General features: G+C 44.1%; 1 protein-coding gene across 3 annotated transcripts in view; it reads left to right on the top strand.

Moving 5' to 3' along the window:
* The window catches only part of LTBP3 (latent transforming growth factor beta binding protein 3), a 336,564-nt gene extending 309,255 nt beyond the window's left edge, over positions 1–27,309 (top strand). For all 3 annotated transcript variants that reach the window (XM_069208015.1, XM_069208017.1, XM_069208016.1), the window contains 4 exons: positions 15,966–16,127; positions 24,686–24,766; positions 25,379–25,510; positions 25,986–27,309. In XM_069208015.1, coding sequence (XP_069064116.1) covers positions 15,966–16,127; positions 24,686–24,766; positions 25,379–25,510; positions 25,986–26,137 — 527 coding nt within the window. In that variant the 3' untranslated portion in view covers positions 26,138–27,309. The remainder of the gene's footprint in view (positions 1–15,965; positions 16,128–24,685; positions 24,767–25,378; positions 25,511–25,985) is intronic.
* Positions 27,310–27,802: the final 493 nt, after the last annotated feature.

Below are 27,802 nucleotides of genomic sequence, written 5' to 3'. Positions count from 1 at the left end.
TAGCTTTGTGTCTACGTCACAGACCTTCCACCTTTTGTAGGTACAGCCTTGGGATCAGAAGGGGTGACTGGAAGACATGTATTGTCTTTGCTCTGCAGAGAAGCTGCCTCTTCCAACGCTGCTGGCATTCCATAATTCCCCAATATTACACCTTTCAGTGGGGTGTGATGGGTCTTAATCATTTGTTTGGGCTCTCAATAATGTAGTGGAACTTGCCCAGTACTCACTATACAGTTGAAACACTCCAAGCACAGCTGGTGTAGTACTATTCTACTGTGGATAGCATTCGAGAATCTAATCCAACGGTAACATGTTTGTCTCCCATCAACTGTGATGTCACTGCCGTAGCGTCGTTGGTTGAAATGGGCCATAAATAATATGAGAGTTCAAGGTTGGTGCTGACTAATGCTGGTGCATCTTGTAAACAGTGTTTTAAGCTAGCAACTGTGTCAGTATGTTCTTCTGTGTGCACCCCTGTCTTGGCAAATAATTGGTCATGCAGGGGTTCAGCATAGTGAGGAAACAACAATGTGAATGTTCTTGAAAAACTGAATATTCCTAACAGGGACTGAAGGTCACTAACACATGTGGATAGGGATTGTTATAGCTGCAACCTTTCTTGTGCAATGAATCTCCATTTCTGGTGTATTGTGAGGCTCAAAACCTTTACTGAGGGGCTTGCTTGTGTCAGTTTGTCTTTACTTATCACTAGCCCACCCTGCTGTAATGCCTGGCACACCTCAGCAAAACCAGCCAGGTGTTATGCTTCATTTTCACTGGTGATCAGGATTTCATCATCATATGACTCTTACATGACAGGTGATCTTTGCAACTTTTTCTACCACTATCCTGTGATAATCGGTTGGTTACATTCTCAGATTCATACATACAAACATACAGATTACTTCAGAAGTGGAAGACAGTATATTCTCTGCTACTTTCCCTGTAGGGACAATCCCAATATCTCAGATACAGTGAGGAGTGTATTGTGGTCTTGGGGCTGATCGTTGCAATGATCTGTGTAAAGCAGCCACTGTCTGTGCCATCGCGGCTGGAACTTTATTTAGTGTTTGTCTTTTTTTTGCAGTTGGCATTGAACCTTAACTGTGCACGTATGGGTGCAGTCACATTGTGCTGCAGTAGCTCTGTAATTACTTCTCTAATGCTGGGTTTGCTATCTCTAGGAATGGGGGTACATTTTATTTGCACTAGGTCGCTCTTTACCTCAATGTCTGTCTATAATTTGATCCTGCCTACATACATTTTGTTTGTACTCATAATGTGGTTGTATATCGTAAGGGTGTTTAGGACTCACAGGTCTCTAGTAGTTGTAGTGGGTTAGGTGGATTGAAAAATTTGTATCTGAATTTGTAATGGCAATGTGAGTTGGTCTGGCAGTGTACCCTGTAGCTACTGTCAGAGAATCATGACAGACATATTCACAGTAAGGTTATGATACCTCATATCTTTTGCAACCAGCACTTTTTGTGTTTGCACAGCTATCACTTCGTACAAATTTGTAATTTGGTTCCTAGGACAACTGTCAGTGTTTTGATGGGTGATTCATGTGGTAGACAATACATGCCTTGCAACATCATGGTGTACATTATTGTTTGTTGTGTATGATCAAGTGTTACCATTATCTTTGCTGCACCTGTATCTAGTAACAATGTGACTCCATCCCCTGGTATGGTAGCCTTTATTTGTGCTCAACCCCACTGATCTGCTTGTGAAGGAGCTATTTTGATTAACACGTCGGGCAAGGGTGACTTGTCTCTGTCTCAGTCTCCTAGTACTGACCCTCCCTTCGGGGTGTTCAGGAACATGAAATCTTCATAATCTTCAGGGCTAGCACTAGGAAGGGATGCATCATGTGAATTTGCTGTTACTGCTGTTGACACTCAGAATAGACATACAAACTACAGGGAAAACAGAAAGGTCTGACACCTGCGGATATTATAAGGTGAGGAATATGTGGCCCTTCAGGTTTCAGAAAGAGCATTATCAAAGACAAGTAACTTGTCCATTGAGAAGTGACAGTACTGAACAATGCAGCAGCAGGAAAGACGGTAAATCGACATTTATTTCTGTTATGTGAGCCTTATTTTAATTACACGTGCTCCCCTATTATAGTGGCATACTGATGGTTATACTTGTTTTTCAGTTTCAAGATTGTAAATCTACGAAACATCTAATACTGGAGACAAAGGAAAGTATTTTTTCCTGTAACAGTAGGTTCGATGGCATCTGTCGCTGTAGATACGCATGTTTTGCAATAGCTCGCCATTTGGTGTTGGGCCGGAGTGTTACAAGTTGTTTTTCTTCGAAGAAGTCTTTCGAGTCACGGGACCGAGTGACTCCTCCTTTTGTCTCCATTGCGCATGGGCGTCGACTCCATCTTCGATTGTTTTTTTTCCGCCATCGGGTTCGGACGTGTTCCTGTCGCTCCGAGTTTCGGAACGGAAAGATAGCTAATTTCGGAAGATTTTCGTCGGTATTGTTGCGTTCGGGATCGGCGTAGTTAGATTCAACACCGCATCGAAGATCGAAGAGCTCCGGTGCCCTTCGGGGTAGTTTTTCGATCCCCCGTCGGGGCCTGGTCGGCCCGACCGCGTGCTGAAGAACGCCGATGGAACGGACCCCGTTCCGTTTCTGCCCCAAATGCCACAATAAATACCCCTATACAGACCAACACTTGGTCTGTAACCTGTGCCTGTCACCTGAGCACAGCGAAGACACCTGCGAGGCCTGTCGTGCGTTCCGGTCCCAAAAAACTCTCCGAGACCGTCGAGCCAGAAGACTTCAGATGGCGTCCGCGCCGACAGCCCACCGGGAGTTCGAGGAACAAGAAGAGGAGGGATCCTTTTCGATCCAAGAATCGGACTCCGAAGGATTCGGCGATACACAAACCGTGAGCAAGACGTCGAAAACCACACAGAGGAAGATTTACAAGGCCCAGGGGACGCCACTGCCATCAGGCCATGGCTCCACCCATTAATTCGGTGACCGACCGTCGGCACCGAAAAAGGCCCAAACAGTGCCGAGATCGTCCGACTCCGGTCGAGACACCGGCACGCAGCCTTCTCGGGACCGAGAAAGTGCTGGAGACAAGCCTCGACACCGAGATGCCGGTGTGGACACGGCTCGACGCCGAGACAGCGGCACCGAAGAAGATCGACGCCGAGAGGTTTCGGCCCCGAAAAAGAAAAAAGTCACCTCGGAGCCGAAAAAACACGCAGACAGGGTTTCGGTCCCGAAACAAACTGCAAGCGACCCAGCTTCAGGCTCTTATACAGAAGAGCACTCGCTAACCTCCCAAATGCAAAAGCATAGGTTTGAGGAAGAGCTACAATCAACTGATGTGGACCATACGCAAAAGCGTATTTTCATACAGCAGGGGACAGGAAAAATAAGCACCCTTCCCCCCATTAGAAGAAAGAGAAGGTTGGAGTTCCAAACTGAACAGACACCACAACCAAAAGTGGTGAAAAGAGTTACCCCACCACCCTCTCCTCCGCCCGTGATTAACGTCTCACCAGCACAAACTCCATCACACTCCCCAGCTCACACCACCATAAGTCAGGGTGACCAAGATCAAGACGCATGGGACCTATACGACGCCCCAGTGTCAGATAACAGTCCGGAGGCATACCCTACGAAGCCATCTCCACCAGAGGACAGCACCGCGTATTCTCAAGTGGTGGCTAGAGCAGCACAATTTCACAACGTAAGCCTCCACTCAGAACAGGTCGAGGATGATTTTTTATTCAACACACTCTCCTCCACCCACAGCTCATACCAAAGCCTGCCTATGCTCCCTGGTATGCTCCGGCACGCAAAAGAAATCTTTACGGAGCCGGTCAAAAGTAGGGCAATCACACCAAGGGTGGAAAAAAAGTATAAGGCGCCTCCTACAGACCCGGTTTTCATCACTACACAGCTGCCACCAGACTCTGTCGTTGTAGGAGCAGCTAGGAAAAGGGCCAACTCCCACACATCTGGAGATGCACCACCCCCAGATAAAGAAAGCCGCAAGTTCGATGCAGCTGGTAAGAGAGTCGCAGCACAAGCTGCAAACCAGTGGCGCATCGCAAACTCCCAGGCACTACTTGCGCGCTATGACAGAGCCCACTGGGACGAGATGCAACATCTCATTGAACATCTGCCCAAGGACTTACAAAATAGGGCAAAACAAGTGGTTGAGGAGGGACAGACCATTTCCAACAACCAGATCCGCTCCTCCATGGACGCTGCAGATACAGCTGCACGGACAATTAATACATCTGTAACTATCAGAAGGCATGCATGGCTCCGAACGTCTGGATTTAAACCAGAGATTCAACAAGCAGTTCTCAATATGCCTTTTAACGAAAAAGAACTGTTCGGTCCAGAAGTGGACACAGCGATTGAGAAACTCAAAAAAGATACGGACACTGCCAAAGCCATGGGCGCTATCTACTCCCCGCAGAGCAGAGGGAATTACAGCACATTCCGTAAAACACCCTTTCGAGGGGGGTTTCGGGGTCAGAGCACACAAGCCAACACCTCACAAGCAACACCGTCCAGTTACCAGGGACAGTATAGAGGAGGTTTTCGGGGACAATATAGAGGAGGGCAATTCCCTAGGAATAGAGGAAGATTTCAGAGCCCCAAAACCCCTACTACTAAACAGTGACTCACATGTCACTCACCCCCTCCACACAACACCAGTGGGGGGAAGAATAAGTCATTATTACAAAGCATGGGAGGAAATCACTACAGACACTTGGGTTCTAGCAATTATCCAACATGGTTATTGCATAGAATTTCTACAATTCCCTCCAAACATACCACCAAAAGCACAAAATTTGACAACACACCATTCCAATCTCCTGGAGATAGAAGTGCAGGCACTATTGCAAAAGAATGCAATCGAATTAGTGCCAAACACACAAATAAACACAGGAGTTTACTCACTGTACTTTCTGATACCAAAGAAGGACAAAACGCTGAGACCAATCCTAGACCTCAGAGTAGTGAACACTTTCATCAAATCAGACCACTTTCACATGGTCACACTACAAGAAGTATTGCCATTGTTAAAACTACACGACTACATGGCAACTTTAGACCTCAAGGATGCTTATTTCCATATACCAATACACCCATCGCACAGGAAATACCTAAGGTTTGTATTCAAGGGAATACATTACCAATTCAAGGTACTGCCTTTCGGATTAACAACCGCACCAAGAGTCTTTACCAAATGTCTAGCGGTAGTCGCTGCACACATAAGAAGGCAGCAAATACACGTGTTCCCATATCTAGACGACTGGCTAATCAAGGCCCATTCGTTAATAGAGTGCTCAAATCACACAAATCATATCATACAAACCCTCTTCAAACTAGGGTTCACCGTCAATTTCACAAAATCCAAAATTCTGCCGCGCAAGGTACAACAATACCTGGGAGCCATAATAGACACATCAAAAGGAGTAGCCACTCCAAGTCCACAAAGAATTCAAAATTTCAACACCATCATACAACGCACGTATCCAACACAAAGGATACAAGCAAAGATGGTACTACAACTCCTAGGCATGATGTCTTCATGCATAGCCATTGTCCCAAATGCAAGACTGCACATGAGGCCCTTACAACAGTGCCTAGCATCACAATGGTCACAAGCACAGGGTCACCTTCTAGATCTGGTGTTAATAGACCGCCAAACTTACCTCTCGCTTCTGTGGTGGAACAACATAAATTTAAACAAAGGGCGGCCTTTCCAAGACCCAGTGCCACAATACGTAATAACAACAGATGCTTCCATGACAGGGTGGGGAGCACACCTCGATCAACACAGCATACAAGGACAATGGAACGTACATCAAACAAAACTGCATATAAATCACCTAGAACTTCTAGCAGTTTTTCAAGCACTAAAAGCTTTCCAACCAATAATAGTTCACAAATACATTCTCGTCAAAACAGACAACATGACAACAATGTATTATCTAAACAAGCAAGGGGGGACGCACTCCACGCAGTTAAGCCTGCTAGCACAAAAGATTTAGCGTTGGGCAATTCACAACCAAATTCGCCTAATAGCACAATTTATACCAGGGATCCAAAATCAACTCGCAGACAATCTCTCTCGAGATCACCAACAGGTCCACGAATGGGAAATTCACCCCTAAATTCTGAACACTTATTTCAAACTCTGGGGAACACCTCAGATAGACTTGTTTGCGACAAAGGAGAACGCAAAATGCCAAAACTTCGCATCCAGATACCCACACAAACAGTCCCAAGGCAATGCCCTATGGATGAACTGGTCAGGGATATTTGCTTACGCTTTTCCTCCTCTCCCTCTCCTTCCTTACCTGGTAAACAAACTCAGTCAAAACAAACTCAAACTCATATTAATAGCACCAACTTGGGCAAGGCAACCCTGGTACACAACGCTGCTAGACCTATCAGTAGTACCATGCATCAAATTGCCCAACAGGCCAGATCTGTTGACACAACACAACCAAAAGATCAGACACCCAGATCCAGCATCGCTGAATCTAGCAATCTGGCTCCTGAAATCCTAGAATTCGGGCACTTACAACTTACCCAAGAATGTATGGAAGTCATAAAACAAGCCAGAAGGCCATCCACCAGGCACTGCTATGCAAGTAAATGGAAGAGGTTTGTTTGCTACTGCCATATTAATCAAATACAACCATTACACACAACTCCAGAACATGTAGTGGGTTACTTGCTTCACTTACAAAAATCTAACCTGGCTTTCTCTTCCATTAAAATACACCTTGCAGCAATATCTGCATACCTGCAGACTACCTATTCAACTTCCCTATATAAGATACCAGTCATTAAAGCATTCATGGAGGGCCTTAGGAGAATTATACCACCAAGAACACCACCTGTTCCTTCATGGAACCTAAATGTTGTCCTAACTAGACTTATGGGTCCACCTTTTGAGCCCATGCACTCCTGCGAAATACAGTTCCTAACCTGGAAGGTGGCATTTCTCATCGCCATTACTTCCCTAAGAAGAGTAAGCGAGATTCAGGCGTTTACAATACAGGAACCTTTTATACAACTACACAAGAATAAGGTCTTCCTAAGGACCAATCCTAAATTTTTGCCAAAGGTTATTTCACCGTTCCATCTAAATCAAACAGTGGAACTTCCAGTGTTCTTTCCACAGCCAGATACCGTAGCTGAAAGGGCACTACATACATTAGATGTCAAAAGAGCATTGATGTATTACATTGACAGAACAAAAAACATCAGAAAGACTAAACAACTATTTATTGCATTTCAAAAACCTCATGCAGGAAACCCAATATCAAAACAAGGTATAGCCAGATGGATAGTTAAATGCATCCAAATCTGCTACCTTAAAGCTAAACGACAGCTGCCCATTACACCAAGGGCACACTCAACCAGAAAGAAAGGTGCTACCATGGCCTTTCTAGGAAACATCCCAATGCAAGAAATATGTAAGGCAGCCACATGGTCTACGCCTCACACATTCACCAAGCACTACTGTGTAGACGTGTTATCCGCACAACAAGCCACAGTAGGTCAAGCCGTACTAAGAACATTATTTCAGACTACTTCCACTCCTACAGGCTGATCCACCGCTTTTGGGGAGATAACTGCTTACTAGTCTATGCAAAACATGCGTATCTACAGCGACAGATGCCATCGAACTGAAAATGTCACTTACCCAGTGTACATCTGTTCGTGGCATCAGTCGCAGTAGATTCGCATGTGCCCACCCGCCTCCCCGGGAGCCTGTAGCAGTTTGGAAGTTACCTTCAACTATTTATATATGTATCATCTCAACCTTAAATATGTGCATACTTAGTCACTCCATTGCATGGGCACTATTACTACAATTCAACTCCTACCTCACCCTCTGCGGGGAAAAACAATCGAAGATGGAGTCGACGCCCATGCGCAATGGAGACAAAAGGAGGAGTCACTCGGTCCCGTGACTCGAAAGACTTCTTCGAAGAAAAACAACTTGTAACACTCCGGCCCAACACCAGATGGCGAGCTATTGCAAAACATGCGAATCTACTGCGACTGATGCCACGAACAGATGTACACTGGGTAAGTGACATTTTCATTCTCAAATATTGTCATCTTTCATGTAAGAGCCTTATCTAAGTTTGTAGTGCTTCACATTAGCGCTGTGAAGCCTGGAGGATAGCCTCCTCTGGAGGATGTGGTCTTTAGTCTTGTCTCACCTGATTGATTGAAGTTTGGTTTTGTTTTAATTAGGGGAGTAGCTTACTCAAGTGACATTGTTTATAGCCTACAGGGCTATGTTTAACGTTAGATTGGTATTGTAATGTTGCCATAGGTTTCCCAGCTCTAGAATGGGGATTATTCAAGCATGTGAATATATGAAAACTGCCAATACTGGAGAACTACTGGTAAAGGTAAGTACCTTTTTTGTTTTTTAGGCACTTCCCTGATATGTATCATAAAAGAACATCTGAAATGGGTCTGGTGGTTTAATGGACTAATGCGTCCACTGTTGTGGACTATTGCATCCACTGTATGGGCCTTTTTTCGACTTCAGGGTCACAGTTTCAAATCCCGGTGGGTCCACTCAGCCGTTCATCCTTCTGGGTACCATTGAGTTGGGTAACAATAAACATCTGTTATTCAGTGCCAAGATACCCTTCTGGGTAAACATGTACTTTACAAATGCACATGTTATGTTTTCCAATAGTCCAGGAGGGGAATGTCATCACCCGTACCAACATTTTTTGTGCCCTGAACCTAACGCAGCTCAAGGCAGGTTAACACCAGCGTCCTGCCTTGCCGCCATGCCTGGCTTAGGATCTATGGCTTTAGACCTGAAGTGCAGCAGCATCTTAGTGGCCTGCCGTTTGATGACGAGCCTCGCTTTGCAGTGGATGAGAATAACCTCTGATCCGTGTGAGTATTATTTAATCACCCACATCTGTAGGATTGAGTTCCAAACCACCACACCCCACATACTAACACACAGAATGACTCCAGAACACCACATGATTTTGCTAAATGAGGTTCAGGTATTCCACAAAAGGTGCCATCAAGATGGTCCAAGTACAATACAAAGGGACAGGAGTTTACTTACTGTGCTTTCCTAACCCAAAGAAAAACAAGACTGCTGCCCATTCCTGACCTCAACCATTAGAGAACATCACATCATTTAAAAATGACTATCTTCTAAAACGTCATTCCTCTCCTCGAACATGGGGATTACATGACAATCCTCAATCTTGAGGATGCCTACTTTCGCATCACCATTACTACAGCTCACCTGCTGTATCTCTAGTTTGTGATAAGTGGAGTTCATTACCAGTTCAAAGTTCTTCCCCACAGTCACAGTAGCTCAGAGGGCATTTATAAATGCTGATCATGAAATGATGGCCAGCTGTAAGTGGGTTCCCTCTTTGCTATTAATAAAGTACCCAGTGTCTTTGCTCTTGATGGACCTGTGCTCTAGAGGGAAGGAGTGCCACCAAGATACTCATCAAAATGTATGAAGTCCTAAATTTTACAATTGCACCCTCGGGCGCTACTTTACAGAATATTCAAGCAATGTAGTTTCCAGTCTAATTACATAGTCGAAGTCTTCTTTCATTCTGTTGACATTGTACTCCAATCCACCCAACATATTTCGTTGTTCACTGACTTCATCAGGGCTAGTTGATGAAGTCTTTAAAATCACTTCAAACTTAGTCTGCAATATCCACACAAGCATTCTAGCCAGTCGCATGGCATCAGTCATTAATCATCAGATCATCATGAAGAAAATCTGCACACAGCTTCAATGTGTAATAACTCACTAATAGAGTAGTCAGTCGTGTATCCCCGTTCCTTAGTGCTGCATGTGTTTGGCATACTACGCATTTATCAAATGTCTGGTGACTGCAGCAGCACATCTCAGTCCATTCGTGTCTTCCCATAGTTGAACAGACTGTTAAACGGAAAGAGTCAGGGACAGTGACTTGATCACACTCAGCAAACTATTTCCCTACTAATCAGTCAAATTTCTCTGTGAGTACAAAAATGTTGCACTCCTCTTCCCAGCCGACAAAAGGGTTTATCAGAGCTACAGGCAATGCCTACCCCAGCCCAGGGAGAGTGTTGGCATATTAAAGACTGCTTTTCCTTCACCAGACGTTGCATCCTCCAACAGTGAGAATGAGCATAAAGTTGTTAGGAATGACTGCCTCTTATATTGCTTTGGAACCAAATGCAAGGACACAGATTCATCTGCTTCAGGTGTCAGTCCCATCAGTAGTCAAAGGCGACAGGGCTTAGGAGAATCTGGTGTTGTTAGAGCCCAGCATTCAGCACAAACTGCAATGGTGGAACCCAAACTTAGTTTTGGACAGCTTGTTTCTGGACTCACAGCTGCAAGTAACCATCAATACAGACCACTCACTTGTGGTTTGGAATGCACATATGTTCCACCTTACAGTTCAGGGATAGCAGTGCCCACAACAGTGTCTTCTTCATATCAGAGTTTTAAAGCTCATAAGCATCTAGTTTGCCCCTTTGGGCTTTTCTACCACACATTCAACACTAAGTAGCTCTCGTTCTGACAGACGACATGACTGTGGTATACTGAATACGGTACAAAAACAAGGGGAAACACACTCACCACAACTGTCATAGCTTGTGGAACAGATGGCATTGCGATTCAATGCCATTGGGGAGCATCTGCCAGGAGTGGACAACAACTTTATGAATCTCCTCACCAGGAGTACTCAGCGCACGCACGAGTGGGAAATAAACCCACTAGTGCTCAACAAATATTTTCAGTGTTGGGGCATGCAAACTATCGACATGTTTGCCCATCATGGAAACGCAAAATGCTAAAACTTTACATTCAGTATTCTGGTCGCTGCACCTGGATCCCAAGTTACTCAATCTTGAAATTTGGTTAATAGAAGTCATGGAATTTTGGGCCAGGTGTACATACAGACAGATCTCAAAATGCAACTAGTATTTTTGCAAACTGACCTATGTGCTGATAGGTTAATACACAAAATAAAGAATCTCAGGAGTCGAGAACGACCTGCCTAATTAATATTCATTAGGCTAGTTGCAATCACCGCCTCCCCACTGATTGGCTACTAATACAGGGATGTTGACCTGCAAGGTATAGCAGACCATCATCCCTGTGACGGCATTATCAAATGGAAAGGTTATTTAGCTTCTTCTAGGAATTGATCCTTTTTTTAAATGGTAATCAGTTTTGAGAAATGTCAGTGAGTGCAGGCAGTCGTCTCATGGGCCACTGTCTACTACCCCCAAAGTTGCCACCTTGAATACCAGTTGGTACGGGATCCAACAGGCACCCTTTCCACTTTGTAACTCAGTTTTCATCCCAATCTATGAGTCTATAACAGATCACTGGTGTACAACTGGAATTATGCTTGCAAACCATTGATAAATACCATACCCACTCGTAAATTGAAAGGAATGTCCTTTACATATCACTTTTTAATTGTGATTCTGTATGAGTCGCAGGATCCGTTTTGTGAGTTTGCAAAGGTTTTCTGGCACTCAAAATGGTCTGTGTAGATGTGAATACGTGATTTAGAGGCCCCAAGCCCTGTAATTGACAGAATCACAGGATTCACAACCACCAATTAACTTAGTACATATGGCCCTTTGTTATTTGCAGCTTCTAAACAAGTGTGTACAAATCTTAAAGGAATCACAAAAAACTGTTAAGCAACCTTGTTATGCTGCTGAATGGAATCTTTTAATATTTCTTTAATAGTATTCCAGTAAAACCCCTCAGTGCTTCATTGCTTCAGTACAAAACTATAGAAGACATAATTAGCCTACTGTGCAATAACAATGCATCTCGCAGCAGTCACTGCTTGCCTATAAAACAGTCAATGCCAGTCCATTTTTTAATTACTGGTCATTAAAGCTTTTATGAAGGGACTAACAAGTGGTCATTCTCTCCATTCCTTCATGGGCCCTCAACATTTTACCCACAAGACTCACAAGACCTCCATTTGAGCCACTCCATTCATCCCCATTGCAGAAACTTTGATGCAGGTGCACATGGACCGGTTGGTTGTTACAACCCATCCTAGTTTTCTGCAAAAAGTTGTCTCTTCTTTTCATTTTGGTCAGCTGGGTTTCCTTCTCTCTTTCCACGCCCAGCTCAGTTGCAGACAGGGTCTTACACACATTAGCTGATAAGCATTCTTTCATGCTTTGTCAAACGAAAAAACATTAGGAAAACAAAACAGCTATTTGTTGCTTTTGCAAAGTCCCATCTTTGCAACACTAGCTTAAACACGCTTGTCTAATTTTTAAATGCCAGTCGTTAAAGATTTTATGAAGGAGCTACAAATGGTCATTCCCTCTAGTTTATCATCTATTCTTTCATTGAACCTTAACATTTTCATCACAAGACTAGTGAGTCCTCCTTTTGATCCACTGCATTCATGCTCACTGCAATTTTTATCACGGAAAATAGCTTTCAGTTGCCTTCGAAGGATCAGTGCATTGCAGGCATTGTCAGCAGAAGAACCTTTGACACTGGTGCACAGGGATCGTTTAGTCATTAGAGCAAATCCTCGTTTTCTGCGAAGCATTGTCTCTCCTTTTCATTTTAGCCAGTCAGATGTATTTTCCCTCTTTCTCAGCTCAGAGTCTGGTAAAGCCAGTTTAATTGTCAAATGCATTCATATTTGCTATATTACACCTGCCCTCTTTGCCAAGGGTGCACTCTACCAATAAAAGGAAGCCACCATGGGATTGCAGGGTAATATTCCCTTGGCTGACATCTTTAAGACTGCCCCTTGGCCATCTATCCACGTGTCAAGTGAGCATTCAGGCACACCAAGAAGCACAAGTGGAACAAACCACCATTAAAACATTGTTTTACCTGTCTTGCATTACTGTTAGTAAATCACTGCATAAAGGGAGCGGTAGTTTTTACATCTAGGCAAAGCATGTGATCCACGGTGTGACACATGCTGCGAAGGAAAAGGTTACTAACCTGAAACTTTCAATTTGCAGTCTGTTATACCTTAGATTCACATGCGTCCTACTCGTTTGCAGGGATGTGAGCTCATGCATCACGTCTGACACTTTAACATTACTGTAAGCTGCTACTTACTTCAGTTCACAGAAATTATTCTGCTTTGCATCTTCATTCTTACACCACAAGAGATTGAAAAAGCAACCATGCAATGCAATAGGTCTCGCATTTGCTCGAGTTAGAGGTATTGGCATTGTAAATTCATAACTGGACTTTTCTTGCCACATAAATTGGTCACTCCTGACACATATGTTTGTCTTTTCTTGCTACATAATTCCAGTGGCGGTGCCTGGAACGAATGAAGGCTGCGATGATAACCGATATCTGAGCATTGTAAAGATTGTTTACTTTGTGTTTGTAATCTTTATTCAAGCTGTCTGTGAACTAAATCCAGGCAGCCTGTGGGGAAGGCAACAAACACAGAGATGCACACTTCTACTTGCGACCTTGAGTACAAGACATATTTTTACAGACAGGCTGCCTCATGCTCCGTGTCTGCCAGGGTGGCACAGGAGTTGCCACCTGTGAATAACACTCAAAGCCAGGATAGGGCGCACTGTGCTGCTCGCATCTGCTACAGTACATGAAGATCTAGGAACCTGTGAGGCTCTGTGAAAGGTGGGAGGGGGTGCAGTGAAAGAGTCATTGCCGCAGAAGCTAAAGGAAGGAATGCCACCCACGGCATAGGTAATCTTTTATGCCTAAGTATTTACTCCAGTCAGGGGAGAAACACGTTTTAAACTCCGAACACAACAACTGCATAACCAAAATACAATGGCTTCTGAACCTTTGAGTATCTTCTTACCCAGAAATATATTTTATATACATGATATGATTATTCAGTGATGGGAAGTGCAAAACAGTAGAACTACTATGTTATACTGACCACTAGAGGTGGAACTACCAACACGCAGATCTTGAAGAATTTTAAAGATTTTTTACAATTTCACCTTTCACATCAGCACCACAGATTGAAAACAGTTCCAGGACTACTAAAAATGATAGAATATCTGATGCCTGGCTACTCTTAAAAAAAAGGTAGAAGCGGATTGTGAACTGGCGAAATATTAAAAGTCTCAATGCAAAGAAAAAAATGCAATGGAAATTTATTTAAAAGGGAAAATAGCCCATTCATGCATTCTTGGCTATATCTCTCAATGCTGTGTTAATCAATTTTAGAAATTAATGTTGCTGGCAATCGCCGCAGCGTCTTTGAGAGATAAGTTTTTCATACAACCCTGCGGCCTCTTTTGCCATTTCAGGATGAGGATGTGCCCTGTGCACGGCAACGTCTTGTGGCTAAAAAGCTGATTTAAATGGAAAAAAAAATATGTAGCAAAAGATGTAGGAAACCTGATACTGCTGCTCTATATCTCCCTGATAAAGCAGAATGTCAATACTCCTGCTGGGCTTCTGACCCCAGGGACCTAATAAAACAAGAGCAGAGAAATCACTTCACAACGTGGAAGTATTTATCTGAATCTATACTTCGATGTTCTTCACTGCAGTAAGTGTACATTTTATTACATTTTAGTTTCATTCTGAAGCATTCGTGGACTGTATAAAATCATCCACTAATCATCCGCCATGAGAGCTAAGGACAGAGACAAAAGAAAAAAGGTGTTCGCTCGCAATAAAGCATATCGGCAATCGTGTATTTATCCATGTAACAGGGTCAGTACCCAAAGCGGTAACAAAGCAGCCTCAAGGCAGGACAAACGTAAATCATTTACAAATGACATCAAGGTATTTTGAAAGTTAAACCCACGAACAAGTGAAAGTGATGAGCTTGAGATGGGCGTGGTTAAAAGTTCACAATACTAACAACAGGTCAGAAGCACGCAAGCTCGACGTAGCAAGCTATGACAGAACCTGTGTCCTGATGCATTGTTCGTTTTCAGAGGAGGTATGACAAGTCACCACAAAAATAAAAAGGCTTTTAAAAAAAAAACAAGTTGTAACACTCCACGCCCAACAGTAGATGGCAGGAGTGTGCATAGCATGTGGATCTACAGAACTACAGTCTCCAAACTGATTCTTACAGGTAAGTAACTTTTTCCTTAGTTGACAAGTTGCCAGGCACAAAAGGAGGGGCCAGCTTACATGTGTGTACAGTATACAAAATGTGTAACTGCTGATAATTAAAGGTAGGATTTCAAGCTTGCTCCAAGTCACTGCCACACCCTTCTATTGGTAAATTAAATCTGACCAGGATTGACCTATGCAAGTTGACTCTGGTACGTTTCCACTACACTCTTACTGAAGACACACCTAATTCCACCCCTTCACTCATTCTCATTGCTCTTACATAGATGATCCCCATACTTCCACCCCCAATCTTTGCCTCTTAGCCCCTCATACTTTTGTCATGTACATATGTATGCTCGTATGTAGCCACCTGAACTCCTAAAAAAAACTGTACAGCCTTATTGACCCGAACATTCGGCCAGCGTCCCGATTGACTCTTGCCATCATATACACTTACTGTGTAACATTCGTTGTTTAAATGCTGTTATCTTCAGAAAGTGTCAGCAATTCATGTGGTCAGATGGTTCAGTAATAGAACACATGCGTGAAGCGCTGAGCGCATGGCAATACCTCTTAACAGGTGAGATAGTGAGATCAGTCATAGACTGTGGGTAATCTTGAGTGGAAAAGGAGGATTGTTAGGAATAAGGAGATGAGAGAAAATCCGAAGAGTGTAAAGAGTGTGCAGAAGAAAATGGACACTCTGAAACAGCCTTATGTTCCTTAAATGCAAGCAATTTCATTTTACAGTGTATTTTCAATTTCAATTGGGTCCCTCTTTCTGTCTTTTGGATAGCAGTTGTCGGAGGCCAAATTGTGAATCTTCTACCCTGATCATTTGTATCTTTCCTTCTCTCTTCTGCAGACCGTGCCACTGACCAACGGGATATTTGCTGGAAGCACTTAGGGGAGGATAAGATGTGCAGTGAACCATTGAACGGCTACCACCTATCCTTTGAGGAATGCTGCTGTCATAGTGGCAAGGGTTGGGGCTACCAATGCAGGCCGTGCCCCCCACGAGGAGCAGGTACAGCTGCACACCAAGATAATCATAGCAGGTTACAGTGCTACATCCGTAGTTCAGGATTTCTTGAAATATTCATAGATGTGAGCCCATCTTCTTCTAGTACACAATGATGGACAGTGTTGTGACCTCTCATCCTCTATTTATACTATCATTAAATCAATTATGACTTATAGTTGTTTCATTGGAAGCTTTAAAGTAATGTCAGCACTGACTTCTGCCTACCTTACTGGTTCCCCCAACCAACCCGATTGAGACATGCTGCCCAAAGACAAGAGGCACAAAGCTTTTAGAGTATCCTCTGCCTCCCAACCCGAAGTATGAGGAATTTAGCCCAAATGAGCACCAGATCAACTCTCTATTGTCACCATCCCAAGCCCACCAGGAGTTTAAGTGGACTCTACAAAAAGTCAGTGATGATTCAGGAATTCTGTTGCTCCTCTCACCCTAGCTTGAAGAACAACCACCATCATACATGCTAGTTTAGTAGCCCCCTTTCCAGTAGGAAGCATAGATCTTTATCTCTTAAACCCAAGGCTATCCACTGACACACTTTATGCACTAGCAAGCATGATAAGGTGGCACTGTGAGAATCTATGCTCCTTAAAAGGCCAAACCCTTTAGATTAGTGGTCTTCAAACTTTATAATACCAAGCCCCTTGAGCAAATTCTTTCCACATCAAGCCCTCCTTAAGCTGACATGCATGGGGCGATACATTTTAGTGAGCACAAAAGGTGTAGCGAGCAGGGTGGGGGTTGGGGAAGGGGCTACTGACTTTTTCTACTGCACTGCATAGTGTGGATTGTACTGGGGCTTAGGGGTAAAGGAGTGGGCCTTTCCTCTTTCCACCTCACTCCACGTTCCTGCTGACTCCTGCATTGTTTCTGCCAGGCCCTCACAGTCTCCTGCCTACTCCCTCCCCACTAACTAATGCAGCTTCCTCTCCCTCCTACTTGCAACCATGCTAACCCTTCGGACTACAACTCAACTCACCTTCATCCAGAGAGTGTCACTTTGCAAGGACTTATTTTCACTCTTCAAGTAAAATCTCCAATTAACCTGAATGGGAACATTCACCCTGAAACCCTTACTTGACTGAAAAAAAATGTTTCCTTGTAATTAATTTACATGGGCTTTTCCTTCAAAACCTCTCCATCTTGCCAGGCTTGGAGGCACCTGATTGAGTGAGGATCCTGCAGCATTTTCTCCACCTGCTCTCCTGCAACTCTGTTTACACCACACTTCCCCAGTGCCTTCTCTGCCCATGATCCTGCAGAGCACCCTTCCACCAACAATTTAGGAGCTGTCCCTGGCTCCTGACTGATGCTCTTCTCAGCCCCTTTGCAATTTATTACCACCCCATCTGCACTGGTCCTGGAGGGCCCCCTTCCTTAAGTCTCCATCAGTGCACCATCCCTTGAGGCTCCTGCAGCTCTCCTGTCCTGCTCTGTCTGTTCCCTCAAAGACCAGTTCCTCTCTTTCCCCGCTGCAACCAAAACCTCACAATGCTAATTTGTTCTAGAACACTGCTCTGCTCTTGCCTTGAATGTTTTCCCAACTACAACGACAAATACTTGCCAAAAGAAGCCCAAACCAACACTAACCCACACTATGACACTGACACATTCATCATTAGTATTGGATGGGTTAAGCCTGTTTTAGGCTTTTTTCCCTGCAGGCAGTTGTGCTTGTTTCCAGGCCCATGCTTATTTTGTGACCAGGAGATTTATTATTCAGTTGAATGGCAGGCCCAGAGGCTTGGTTATGCTTTTAATCCTTTTACTTCAAAACTCAAACCAACAAACAAATTCAACTATAACTCCCATGAACAAACCCCATAAAGTCATCAACACAACATGACATAGCTGCCAATCATAAGGCCTCTCAGAGATACAAAAGTCCATGTCATTCTCCCCTTCTCTTTCTTTGCTGCTCACAGCAGCCTTGGATAAGTGCTGCTTCTTTGATTCACAATAATATTTTTTTTTTTGTAAGTTTAGGCATTTCCTTATCAACCAATATTGCAGGTTGGAACCGCTTCGACAAATACTTTGCTTATAGGTGGCTGCTGCGATTTCATTGTGCTGCTGAAGTCTTTTCTTCCCACAGTTGTTTAGTTGTGAGGTGTAGGAAAGTACCCTCTTTTTGCCTGCTGTCAGTGTGTTTTAACTGTGTTCACTGGGATCCTGCTAACCAGGACCCTAGTGACTGTGCCCTCTCCCTCTAAATTTGGTGGTTGCTGACTGTGTACACCCCACAATTATTATACTGTTGCCCCCATGTAAGTCCCTAGTATATGGTACCTGGGGGCCCAGGGCATGCAGCATGTATTTTGCCACCCATGGGAGTCCCTGCCATTGCAGCCTGTGTGAAAAGGTGCATGCACCCTTTAATTGCAAGTCACTGCACCAGGTCACTCTGTGACCCCTATGTCAGGCCCTCCTAGCCCAGAGAGCAGGGTGCAAGTACCTGTGTGTGAGGGCATCCCTGCCTGAGCAGAGGTGCCCCCAAGAACTCCAGCTCCATTTTCCTGGACTTCGTGAGTGCGGGGAATCCATTTTACCTGTAAACTGGACATAGGTCACTACCTATATCCACCTACACAATGGTAACTCCGAACCCGGGCATGTTTGGTATCAAACATGTCGGAATGGTACCCCAACACTGTTGCCAGTATTGGTTGTATGATTCCGTGCACTCTGGGGGCTCCTCAGCGGAACCCTCAGCTTTGCTCCTACCAGTTTGCAGAAACTAGAGACAGGTTTCTGCCCTCCTGCTGCTTGAACAGCTCAATCCCAGGAAGGCAGAACAAAGGATTTCTTTTGGGAGAGAGAGGCAACACCCTCTCCCTTTGGAAAAGGGTGTTACATGGCTTGGGAGCTGTAGCCTCCCCAAGCCACTGATTTGCTTTGAAGGACACATTTGGTGGCCTTCTTGCATAAACCGGTTTGCCCCAGTCCAGGGACCCCTGGTCCCTGCTCTGGCACAAAACTTGTCAATGGAAAGGGGAGTTAACACTCCCCTGTCCATCACCACCCCAGGGGTGGTGCCCAGAGCTCCTCCAGGCAGCCACTTGATTCTGCTATCCAAGGTAGGCAGAGGCCTCTGGGAGCGTCTGAGTGGCTAGGTCAGGCAGGTGTGGTCACAGCGCTCTCCTGCTAGGTGTTCACCCTTCTAAGTGACCAGTCCCTCTTTTAGGGCTATTTAGGGACTCCCTTTCAGGTGGGTCCTCAGATTCGACGTGCAAGATTCCAGCAGGACTCCTCTGCAATGTTTACTTCGACTTCTGGCCACTGTAACTGCAACTGGACTTCACAGGAACCGACAATCTGCAGCTCCAGTGATGACTTCACCCTGCAAAATTGTTTCTATGGCTCATTCCAGCAACTGCAACATTTCCCCGGCTGTGCATCCTTTGAGGGTGGCAAGTCTTCAGTCTGCACCAAGAAGCAAAAGGAATCTACCTTGAAGTGAAGGAGTCATTCCCCTGCATCCGCAGGGACCAACTGCAACAATGACCGACGGCGTTTATCCTCTCTCCTGCAAATCAGCGTGGATCATGCCACAAAAATGGAGGTCTGGAGTGGTCCCTTTTGTCCTCTCTACCAGCTGTCCAACTTGGGAGGTGGTGAGTCTTTGCCTCTCCTTGCAGGACGGTGCCCCTGTGCACCGTGACTCTTGCAGCTACCAAGGCTTGTTGGCTCTTTTTCCAAGGGATCTTCAGGCTCTGTGTAGCTCCAGCACTCATCTCTGCAAAGCACAGTCTTCTGCTTGCTGCCTCCTCTCCGGGTGTGCTGAGTGGGACTCACTGCGACTCCTGTGCCTGCTGCCTGTGAGTTGCCTGTGAGGGGCTGCATCTTCGACTTCTGGTTCTTTTCACTGCTGAAAGTCACCTGGGAATCCCCTCCTTGGGTTGTGTCCCCTGGGACCTTCCTGGTTCCCAGCAGCTCTGCATCTCTTCATCTGCGACTCTTGGCTTTGACAAGGCTTTTTGGTGGTTTTTCCACACCACTGATGGACTTCAACTCTACTTCTGACATGGGACATCGACTGCATCACTCCTGGGACTCTTCCTCTGCTCCTGTGCTGCATAGCCGACTCCTGGTCTTCACGGTTGACCTGGTCCTGCATCTCCTGAAGGGTGGGTAGTGGCTCCTGCCCTAACCGGTCACTCCAACTGGAACTGGACATTGTCACCTGCATTTGCAGGTCCTCTTCTGTTAGGATCCATCTTCTGTTTTTTTCTAGTCTTGCTTGGGTCTTGCACAGTCTTTTACAAAGTTTACCAGTGGGTTTGGGAAAAAGCAGGTACCTACCTCTTCTCTCTTGGTCACTGGGGGCACTCTGGTACTTACCTTTTGGGGCTCCTAGTTCCTCCAGCACCCCTCTACAGATTCCACTTACCTGAGTGGGGGTCTGCCTTTTGCATTCCATTTTTCTAGTACATAGACTGGCACCCCCCTAGGGTCTTTATTATTTACTGTTATTTCACTGTTTTCTATTGTGTTCTATACCCATTCCTGATTACTAAGGTGTATATAATAGTGTGTTTACTCACCTGCTAGTAAAGTATTGCCTATACAGTATTTTAATATTTGTGTTTACCTAATAAAGTACTTTTATTTTCGTAACACTGTGTGTTTTTTTCATGTGTGTAAGTGCTGTATGACTACAGTGGTATTGACTAAGCTTTGCATGTCTCCTGAATAAGTCTTGGCTGCTCATCCACAGCTACCTCTAGAGAGCCTGGCCTCCTTGACAGTGACTACACTTTACTAATAGGGGATACCTGGACCTGGTATAAGGTGATAATACCATAGGTCCCCACCACACACAAGACCAGCTTCCTACTTTAGGGATTCTCTCCTTTATATTAATTGGGGTGTTGGTAGCAGTTAGGACCTTTTGTGTAGGCTATTATTTCATTTATAAATCTCCTTCAGTGACTGACTGAGGATCTGTCAGCATGCAGCTCTGTGTCACCTTGACTTACCCCATGCGTGCCAATGGCTCAGACTGGCAACAGTGTATTCCCTATATAGACTTTGGTGCTCACTGATTGGATCCGTCTCTACTTCTCGTAAGACTCAATAGCTAACTAGGACTGTGTCATTCTCAATAAGAATGACAGACATGAGTCAAAGTTTTAAGGCTTTATGCAGAATATTATTTGGCAAATTACATGAAATATCATCAATCAGGTTAGCAGCAAGAATACAGATCATAAAGCCAAAGAACTCAGTAAGGCTTACTAGTAAACACAGCATAGATTCGCCCTGTAGGAGTGGGAAAATGTGGATTCCTTCGATATGGAAAATGCAGGTCCTTTTATAGGACAAAGGATTTCACATATTACTACACAAGAACACTGTTCTCAGGATATGTACAAATGGATCACAAGCAACAAGAAACATTTTACTACAGAATATATTTGAAGATTCTCTGTTATTACTATTAGATCGGACTCAGAGGTTCCCAGAATCAGTTCAGGTGGCGTGACTTGTTACATTATATACAGAGCGGTCTGGGACGGCTTGGTTATCCTTTGTTAGAGATATCGTAGTCCCAAAGACCAGGAAATCTCTCAATTCTCAGAGCAAGGACAAAAACACCAAAACGATCATGTGGTGTAGTGTTGCGTCATTTCACAGTGGAAGATTGTACACTTCAGTTAAGCTCAATTTCAAATACATTGGAAGGTTATAAAAGGTGAAACAATGTTCACAAGCCAGAATTGGCTTCCATCATTAATTTAGGAGTATTCAAGTCTGTGGAGACAGCAATGTTAATGACACTGCAAAAGTAGCAGAACTCCGCCACCAAGACCTACAAGGGTTCTTCTGGAAGTTTGCCACAGACAGACCATGTGAGTGCAGGTGTGCCCCCATTGGGGTGTAGGGCTTTTCACAGTCCAAAGATTTGGCATCATCCTTTGGTAAACAGTGCAGCACAACTCATACAGAATTCCAGGGTAGACCTCATGCAAGAGGAAGCAGGCCTTAGTGTCTTTTTCAAACAGGTATGAGTCCGACACAGGATACTTGTTACGGGACCACGGACTCTCTCTCTTGTGAATGTGACTCAGACAGGGGATCTAAAAGATCTCGAGAATGGCACTCCTCTGGGGGATCGGAGAAGAAACTAAAGACCTAGATGCCTCCAGGCCAGGAAGACTGAGATCAGGGCCTCTCCCCTTTTCAAAGCTAAGGATATTCGGCAGCCGCACTCCTTGGAGAGGGAACACTTTGAGAGGGTGGCATATTATTTGAAGCAACGGCTACAACAGCTGTTGGACTAGGAAGTCTATATCAAACTCTGGGCCGAATGCCCAAGACCCTCCATTGTGCATAAGATTGCAGCCATGCCCGAGCTAGACACCACAATGGTGACCTTTATGGGCAGACTAATTAAGGACCCCAAGAGTGGTATTGACAGATCTTGGAGCTCATGCCAGTAAAAGTTATGGGATGTTACTGGTCTCATTACAAAGATCATAGAGTCAGCAGAGGACGCCTAGCACACAGGCACACTCATTGATCCTTTTGTCCTTTCTGGATGGGCTCAGGGGGCTATACGTCTTTTGGGCAATTGCAGCTCCACCCTGTCAGCAGAACACAGGCATTCCCTGCTGGTTCAATTGGACCTTAATTTGGGGGAATTAGCCACTACTGAGGTGGGCCCGGGTGCAAAGAGTAACTTTTTCAAGGAGGCCTTTACGATGGATCTGGTAAGGTTTGTTTAGGCCTTTACGCCTTTTGACAAGGCTGAAATATCCTTACAGAAGATGTTCAGTCTCATGTTTTTGGCTGGACTAGATGTGTTAGGGGTCGCTCATCAGAGTTGAGGTATCGAGGCCATAAACGCATAGTTGGAAGGTCAGAAGGGACCCTCTCCCTTCTTCACATCCAGTAATAAGATCCAAAGAGGGCGAGCTAGCAGAGGAACCAACAGCTCCACAGGTGAGAGTTTGTTTTCTTCCCTCCAAAGACTGGGTGTTCAGAACACTGGAATGTTTGAGGAAATAGGTTGCACATAGTAATAGACAAATAATAAGGACAAATAATAAGGACTCACAAATATTCCAAACCATACGAGCATTCCAAATATAGTTCTGGGGTACCGCAGTACAACAGGTAATACTGAATCCTCTTATTTTTTCTGAATGGATCAGTGGGAAGATAGATTAGGAGTTCCGAGAGCTGGAGAACAACAGCACCATAGTCAAATTCTTTTTACACTCAAACGGATTCTTGAGCAATATTTTCATAGTAAAAAAGAAGGAATAGGGTTTTTGCAGTCATAAATTTAATGACGATTCAATGGATGGCTGGGATACAGACATTTCAAGATGGAGAGAGTCCATCTTCTGAGAGATCTCCTATGACAGTGACTGGGTGATCAGACTGAATTTGAAGAATGCCTAACTTTTGTTTCCTATCTTTCCACCACACAGGTGCTTTTCCTTTGGCCTGTCATCTAGACCGTAGAGCTTCAAAAACCTACTGAAACCAGTAGTGTTGTGGTTGCAATTGCAGGGACAATGCATGATCATCTATTTCAACTTCATGATTATCATGTCTCAGGACAGGACCACGCTGGTGAGCCAAGCACAGAAAATGATATCTCTTTTGGAAGATCTAGGATTCATAAAAAATATGGATAAGTCAGATCTCATTCCCATAGACAGGACGTAGTTATTAGGTACACAAATGCAGAGATTATCACCCCGCTTACTGGTCCCCCACTCCACATTTTAATCAGTGCCCATGCCAATTTCCGAACAGGCTGAATAAACCACGCTGAGCATAAGTATCTTACTTCACATTATATTGTCTCTCATTTGTATTTGAATTGTTGACTGAACCATTTTATCTTGCCAAGTAGATTTCTCGTTTTTGTCAAGGACCTCGTTCAAGCAGAGCATTAACGGATGTTGTTTATTTTTAGTTACAAATGCTAAACATGATGACCATCACATCAGATCATCGTTCACACAGAGAAAGGGGACGAGAGGAGAATGACTTGGACTGTTACAGCCCAGAAAGGCATTATGATTGGCTATTTTGTCATGTGGTGCTAATGACATAATAGGGTTTTTTCATGGGAGCTGTAGTTTGAACTGTTTGCTGCTGTGAGTTTTGAAGTAAAGGAAGTAAAAGCATAATATGCACCTCTGTGTCCTTAATAGAATTTAAATCTTTCATCATACCCCATTAGACTTTGAGAGGTATTGGAACAGGACAGACAAAATCAGAGGATTTGCAAACATGTCATTCAAAACAATTTTAGGATGATTACATGGGTTACTTAGCTCCTAAACAAGCCTACTTATTGGACCTATTTTGAATGCTGTGGTAATCCAGAGGCGTCAGTTAATGATTAACTTTGATCCATCACCCACCTACTGATGCCTGCCATATTGGTAGTTCCCGTAAAATTACTGGTTGGCTTTCCTGCCTAATTGTAATGGTTCCAGAAAGAGCTTTGCCCATGTAACTCAATAGGAGTGTTGAGAGTCCATTTCACAGAGTCTTTAAGATGTTTTCCTTTAATCTTTCAGGACAATCCTGCCAACAGTCTCAGAGCGAAGGCAACTCCTTCTGGGAGACCAGCCCACTGTTCCTTGGGAAACCACGGAAAGGTGAGTCACCCATCCAGAACACACAGACTAGCTAGTGCAAAGACAGAAGTAGTATGGACTTCAGTTAAGCCAGCATGAGTAGGTTTCTCGCATGCAGACAACACATACAGTATGGGAAGCTGCAGTATAAGCTTCACACACATTTCCCTCATTACCACCAGTTTGAGCTTGTATTAAGACACGGCTAGACCAATCCAAGCTGAAGCAATCGATCTAAGCTCACTTCCACACGAAGAAAGGATAATCACAAAAAGAAGTGTTTTAAGCCAAGCAGGTTCAGAACAAGTAGCAGTAGTTCATGCCAACTTAAACCACTGCAAGCTTCTTGCACATATAAACAATTGAGACATACCTTTGATAGCAAGAATACCAGCTTCCCACACATGATGCAAACAGGAGGTGCCCCTTGGCGGCAGCAGTGCAAGCATCTCTCCTGAACAGAAAAGATAAAGAATTATACGCTCCAGTGCAGATGTCCTAATTTTCTCAGGTCTTTCTGTAGAGGCTTCACTTGTTGGCAGAAGGAGGTTGAAATGTCTTCCTATGTGTTTATGAGTTCTGCTTTCATGGGGCTTCTGTTTCTGGCATCATATCTATTCTCATGGTCCCCAGGAGAAGAGAGCTCAGAGGAGGATTCAGATGAGTGCCGCTGCTTGAATGGGCGCTGCGTCAGGACCTATCATGGATTCATCTGCGAATGTGCTGCAGGCTTTCAACTGGATAACACCAGAGCACGCTGCATAGGTACGTAAGAGACAAAAGCATATTTTGGCCTTTCCAGTCGGTAGCCCATTTTACAAAACCTTCCTTTATGTTTGTTCCTGATTTAGATACTTAATTCATCATCCTCCATAGATTACTTCCTCCTCAGACTTAGTCCATCCACCTATATAATCTACTTCATTGTTCTCCAGGAATTATGTTTTCTCCCTATTAATTACTCCACCAAAATTGTATCTCTCTTCCTCCATAAGTTTAATTCCTTCTGTTGTAAATCACTTCTTGCTGTCCCATAATTTAATACATAGGAATTTTCTTTCTTCTGGATGTGTTTCATCTTGTCTGCATGATATACCTTTAGGTCAAGTAGCCAGACATATTTCCCAAAACTAGCAAATTCATGTGGTATTAGTTAATGTCTGCTCTAAGTTGGGATACACCAGCCTGTACGAGCCAACTGAATTCAGCAATATGTATGTCCTTTTATTCCTACTCTCAGATATCGATGAGTGCCGTGAGTTAAACCAGCGGGGTCTGCTCTGCAAGAATGGCCGGTGCCTCAATACCAGCGGTTCTTTCCGCTGCATCTGCAAGCAAGGCTTTGTGCGGTCCCGCCACCCAAACATTTGTGTTGCTCCTAGGGTCCGGTAACGCTGATCTCAGTTTAACAGTCGAGGATCACCCCTCTGATGACTGCTCCAACGGACTATCTTCAGAACCTGCTGCGCCTCTTCTTCTGAACTATTAGGGGCATTTTGTTGTTAAAGTCTGTTTTTAAAATGTACCTTTATTTTATTTTCCTATGGAAGAAGATTGCACTTCATCTCCATGGGGCTCAAATAGAGGCATTACAAAAGTTCAAAATGTATTTAATTTTACTGAAACCTGAAAATTGAGTTACGTTTTTTATAAGACCAGTTTGATTTTTCTTTCTGTAAAACAGGTGTGTTAGTAGGCCAATTAAATTGTTTTTCTCCAAGACATTCGGCAAAGAGGAAAGGAGGAAACAATGGCTGATTATGTCAAACACTATCATTACAAAGTGGATGAAGAACACATACAAAGTCTTATACACCCTTCAGCATAGCTTTCATTAAATGTTCTACTTCAGCTTTTGACAGTCTTTCCCTGAGAAATAGAGGGTATGTTCCTTATTTGTTTACTCTAGGTGTTATCCGACTATTATATTAACCAGGAAAACTTTTGTCCTACTTTCTTTGCAATCCTCCCTCAGAGGCCGGACAGATGTTTCACTATTTGGATGAGGTCTTCTTTCTTCAGACTGGCTTTTTGGTACCTATGGTGACCCTAATGTGACTGTGATAAGACATTTTAAAACATCTATTGCTTACTAGTATCTACCTTTATATTTTGATGATGTACTATTGAGGAGCTTTAGATAACAACCTGCCTCAATCAGGATTACATCTGTGAACTGTGGTTTCTATTAGGAGATAAAGCGCCTGCTGCAGACCCCTAGGCAATGACTGCCTTCTATGACACACCTCCAATAAATCCACATTCAAGAACCTAGAGCCAGGTGCAGCACCTCGTCTAATTACAGCTACTTCCAGACCTAGGGTTGGATACCAAACACTGCCTACTGCTGGCACCCCCTCTTTTGTAACTGTGTAGTTTATGTGTGAGTGTAACTTGAGTTGGAGCTGTGTGTCTGTGATTGAATGTTTGTGATGGGATCTAAAATGGAAAGTGATTTATATTGTCTCTTGCCATTAGGTGAGTCAGTTGCCAGCAGACTTCCAGGCTGTCAAAACGTCATGTACAGGGTATTTTTTTCAAATAAACGTTTTGATAATGTATAATCTGTGCTTCATGTCTTAAGAGTAATGGTAATTCCTTGAACCTTTGACACGCTGCACAGTTCAGGGTGATGCACCTGATAACTGTCAATATCTTGGTAGCACAGCCAGTGATATGCATAATTGATACTTACCTTTGGGTGAAAAAACTCCAAAAAGGAAATGAGGGATTCTGAAAGGAAGTGGAAGAAAGTGTGAGAGTCCAGGTAAATAGGAGTTAAAACCAAGAAGGCACCTCCTGTAAGGGAAGATCAGGAGTATACATCATTCGGACCCTGCAAGGAACTGGATCTGTTCAGCTGAAGAGTCTGACAAAGCAGGCAGGCTCAAAAGTACCACACTATCTCTGAAGCTTGATAGAACCAGGCCCGGGATTTACTAGCCATGTGACAGACAGCAGCCAGAGTGAGCCACATGCACTTACTGTATAGTTTGGTTTTACATCTTTATCTCTCTGTAGCTATGCTGACATTTTAGCAACGCCAACTATACTACA

The sequence above is a fragment of the Pleurodeles waltl genome, chromosome 9 (genome assembly GCF_031143425.1).
Source record: "Pleurodeles waltl isolate 20211129_DDA chromosome 9, aPleWal1.hap1.20221129, whole genome shotgun sequence".
In the NCBI taxonomy this organism is placed as follows: Eukaryota; Metazoa; Chordata; class Amphibia; order Caudata; family Salamandridae; genus Pleurodeles; species Pleurodeles waltl.
This window is presented reverse-complemented; position numbering and strand designations above follow the sequence as displayed.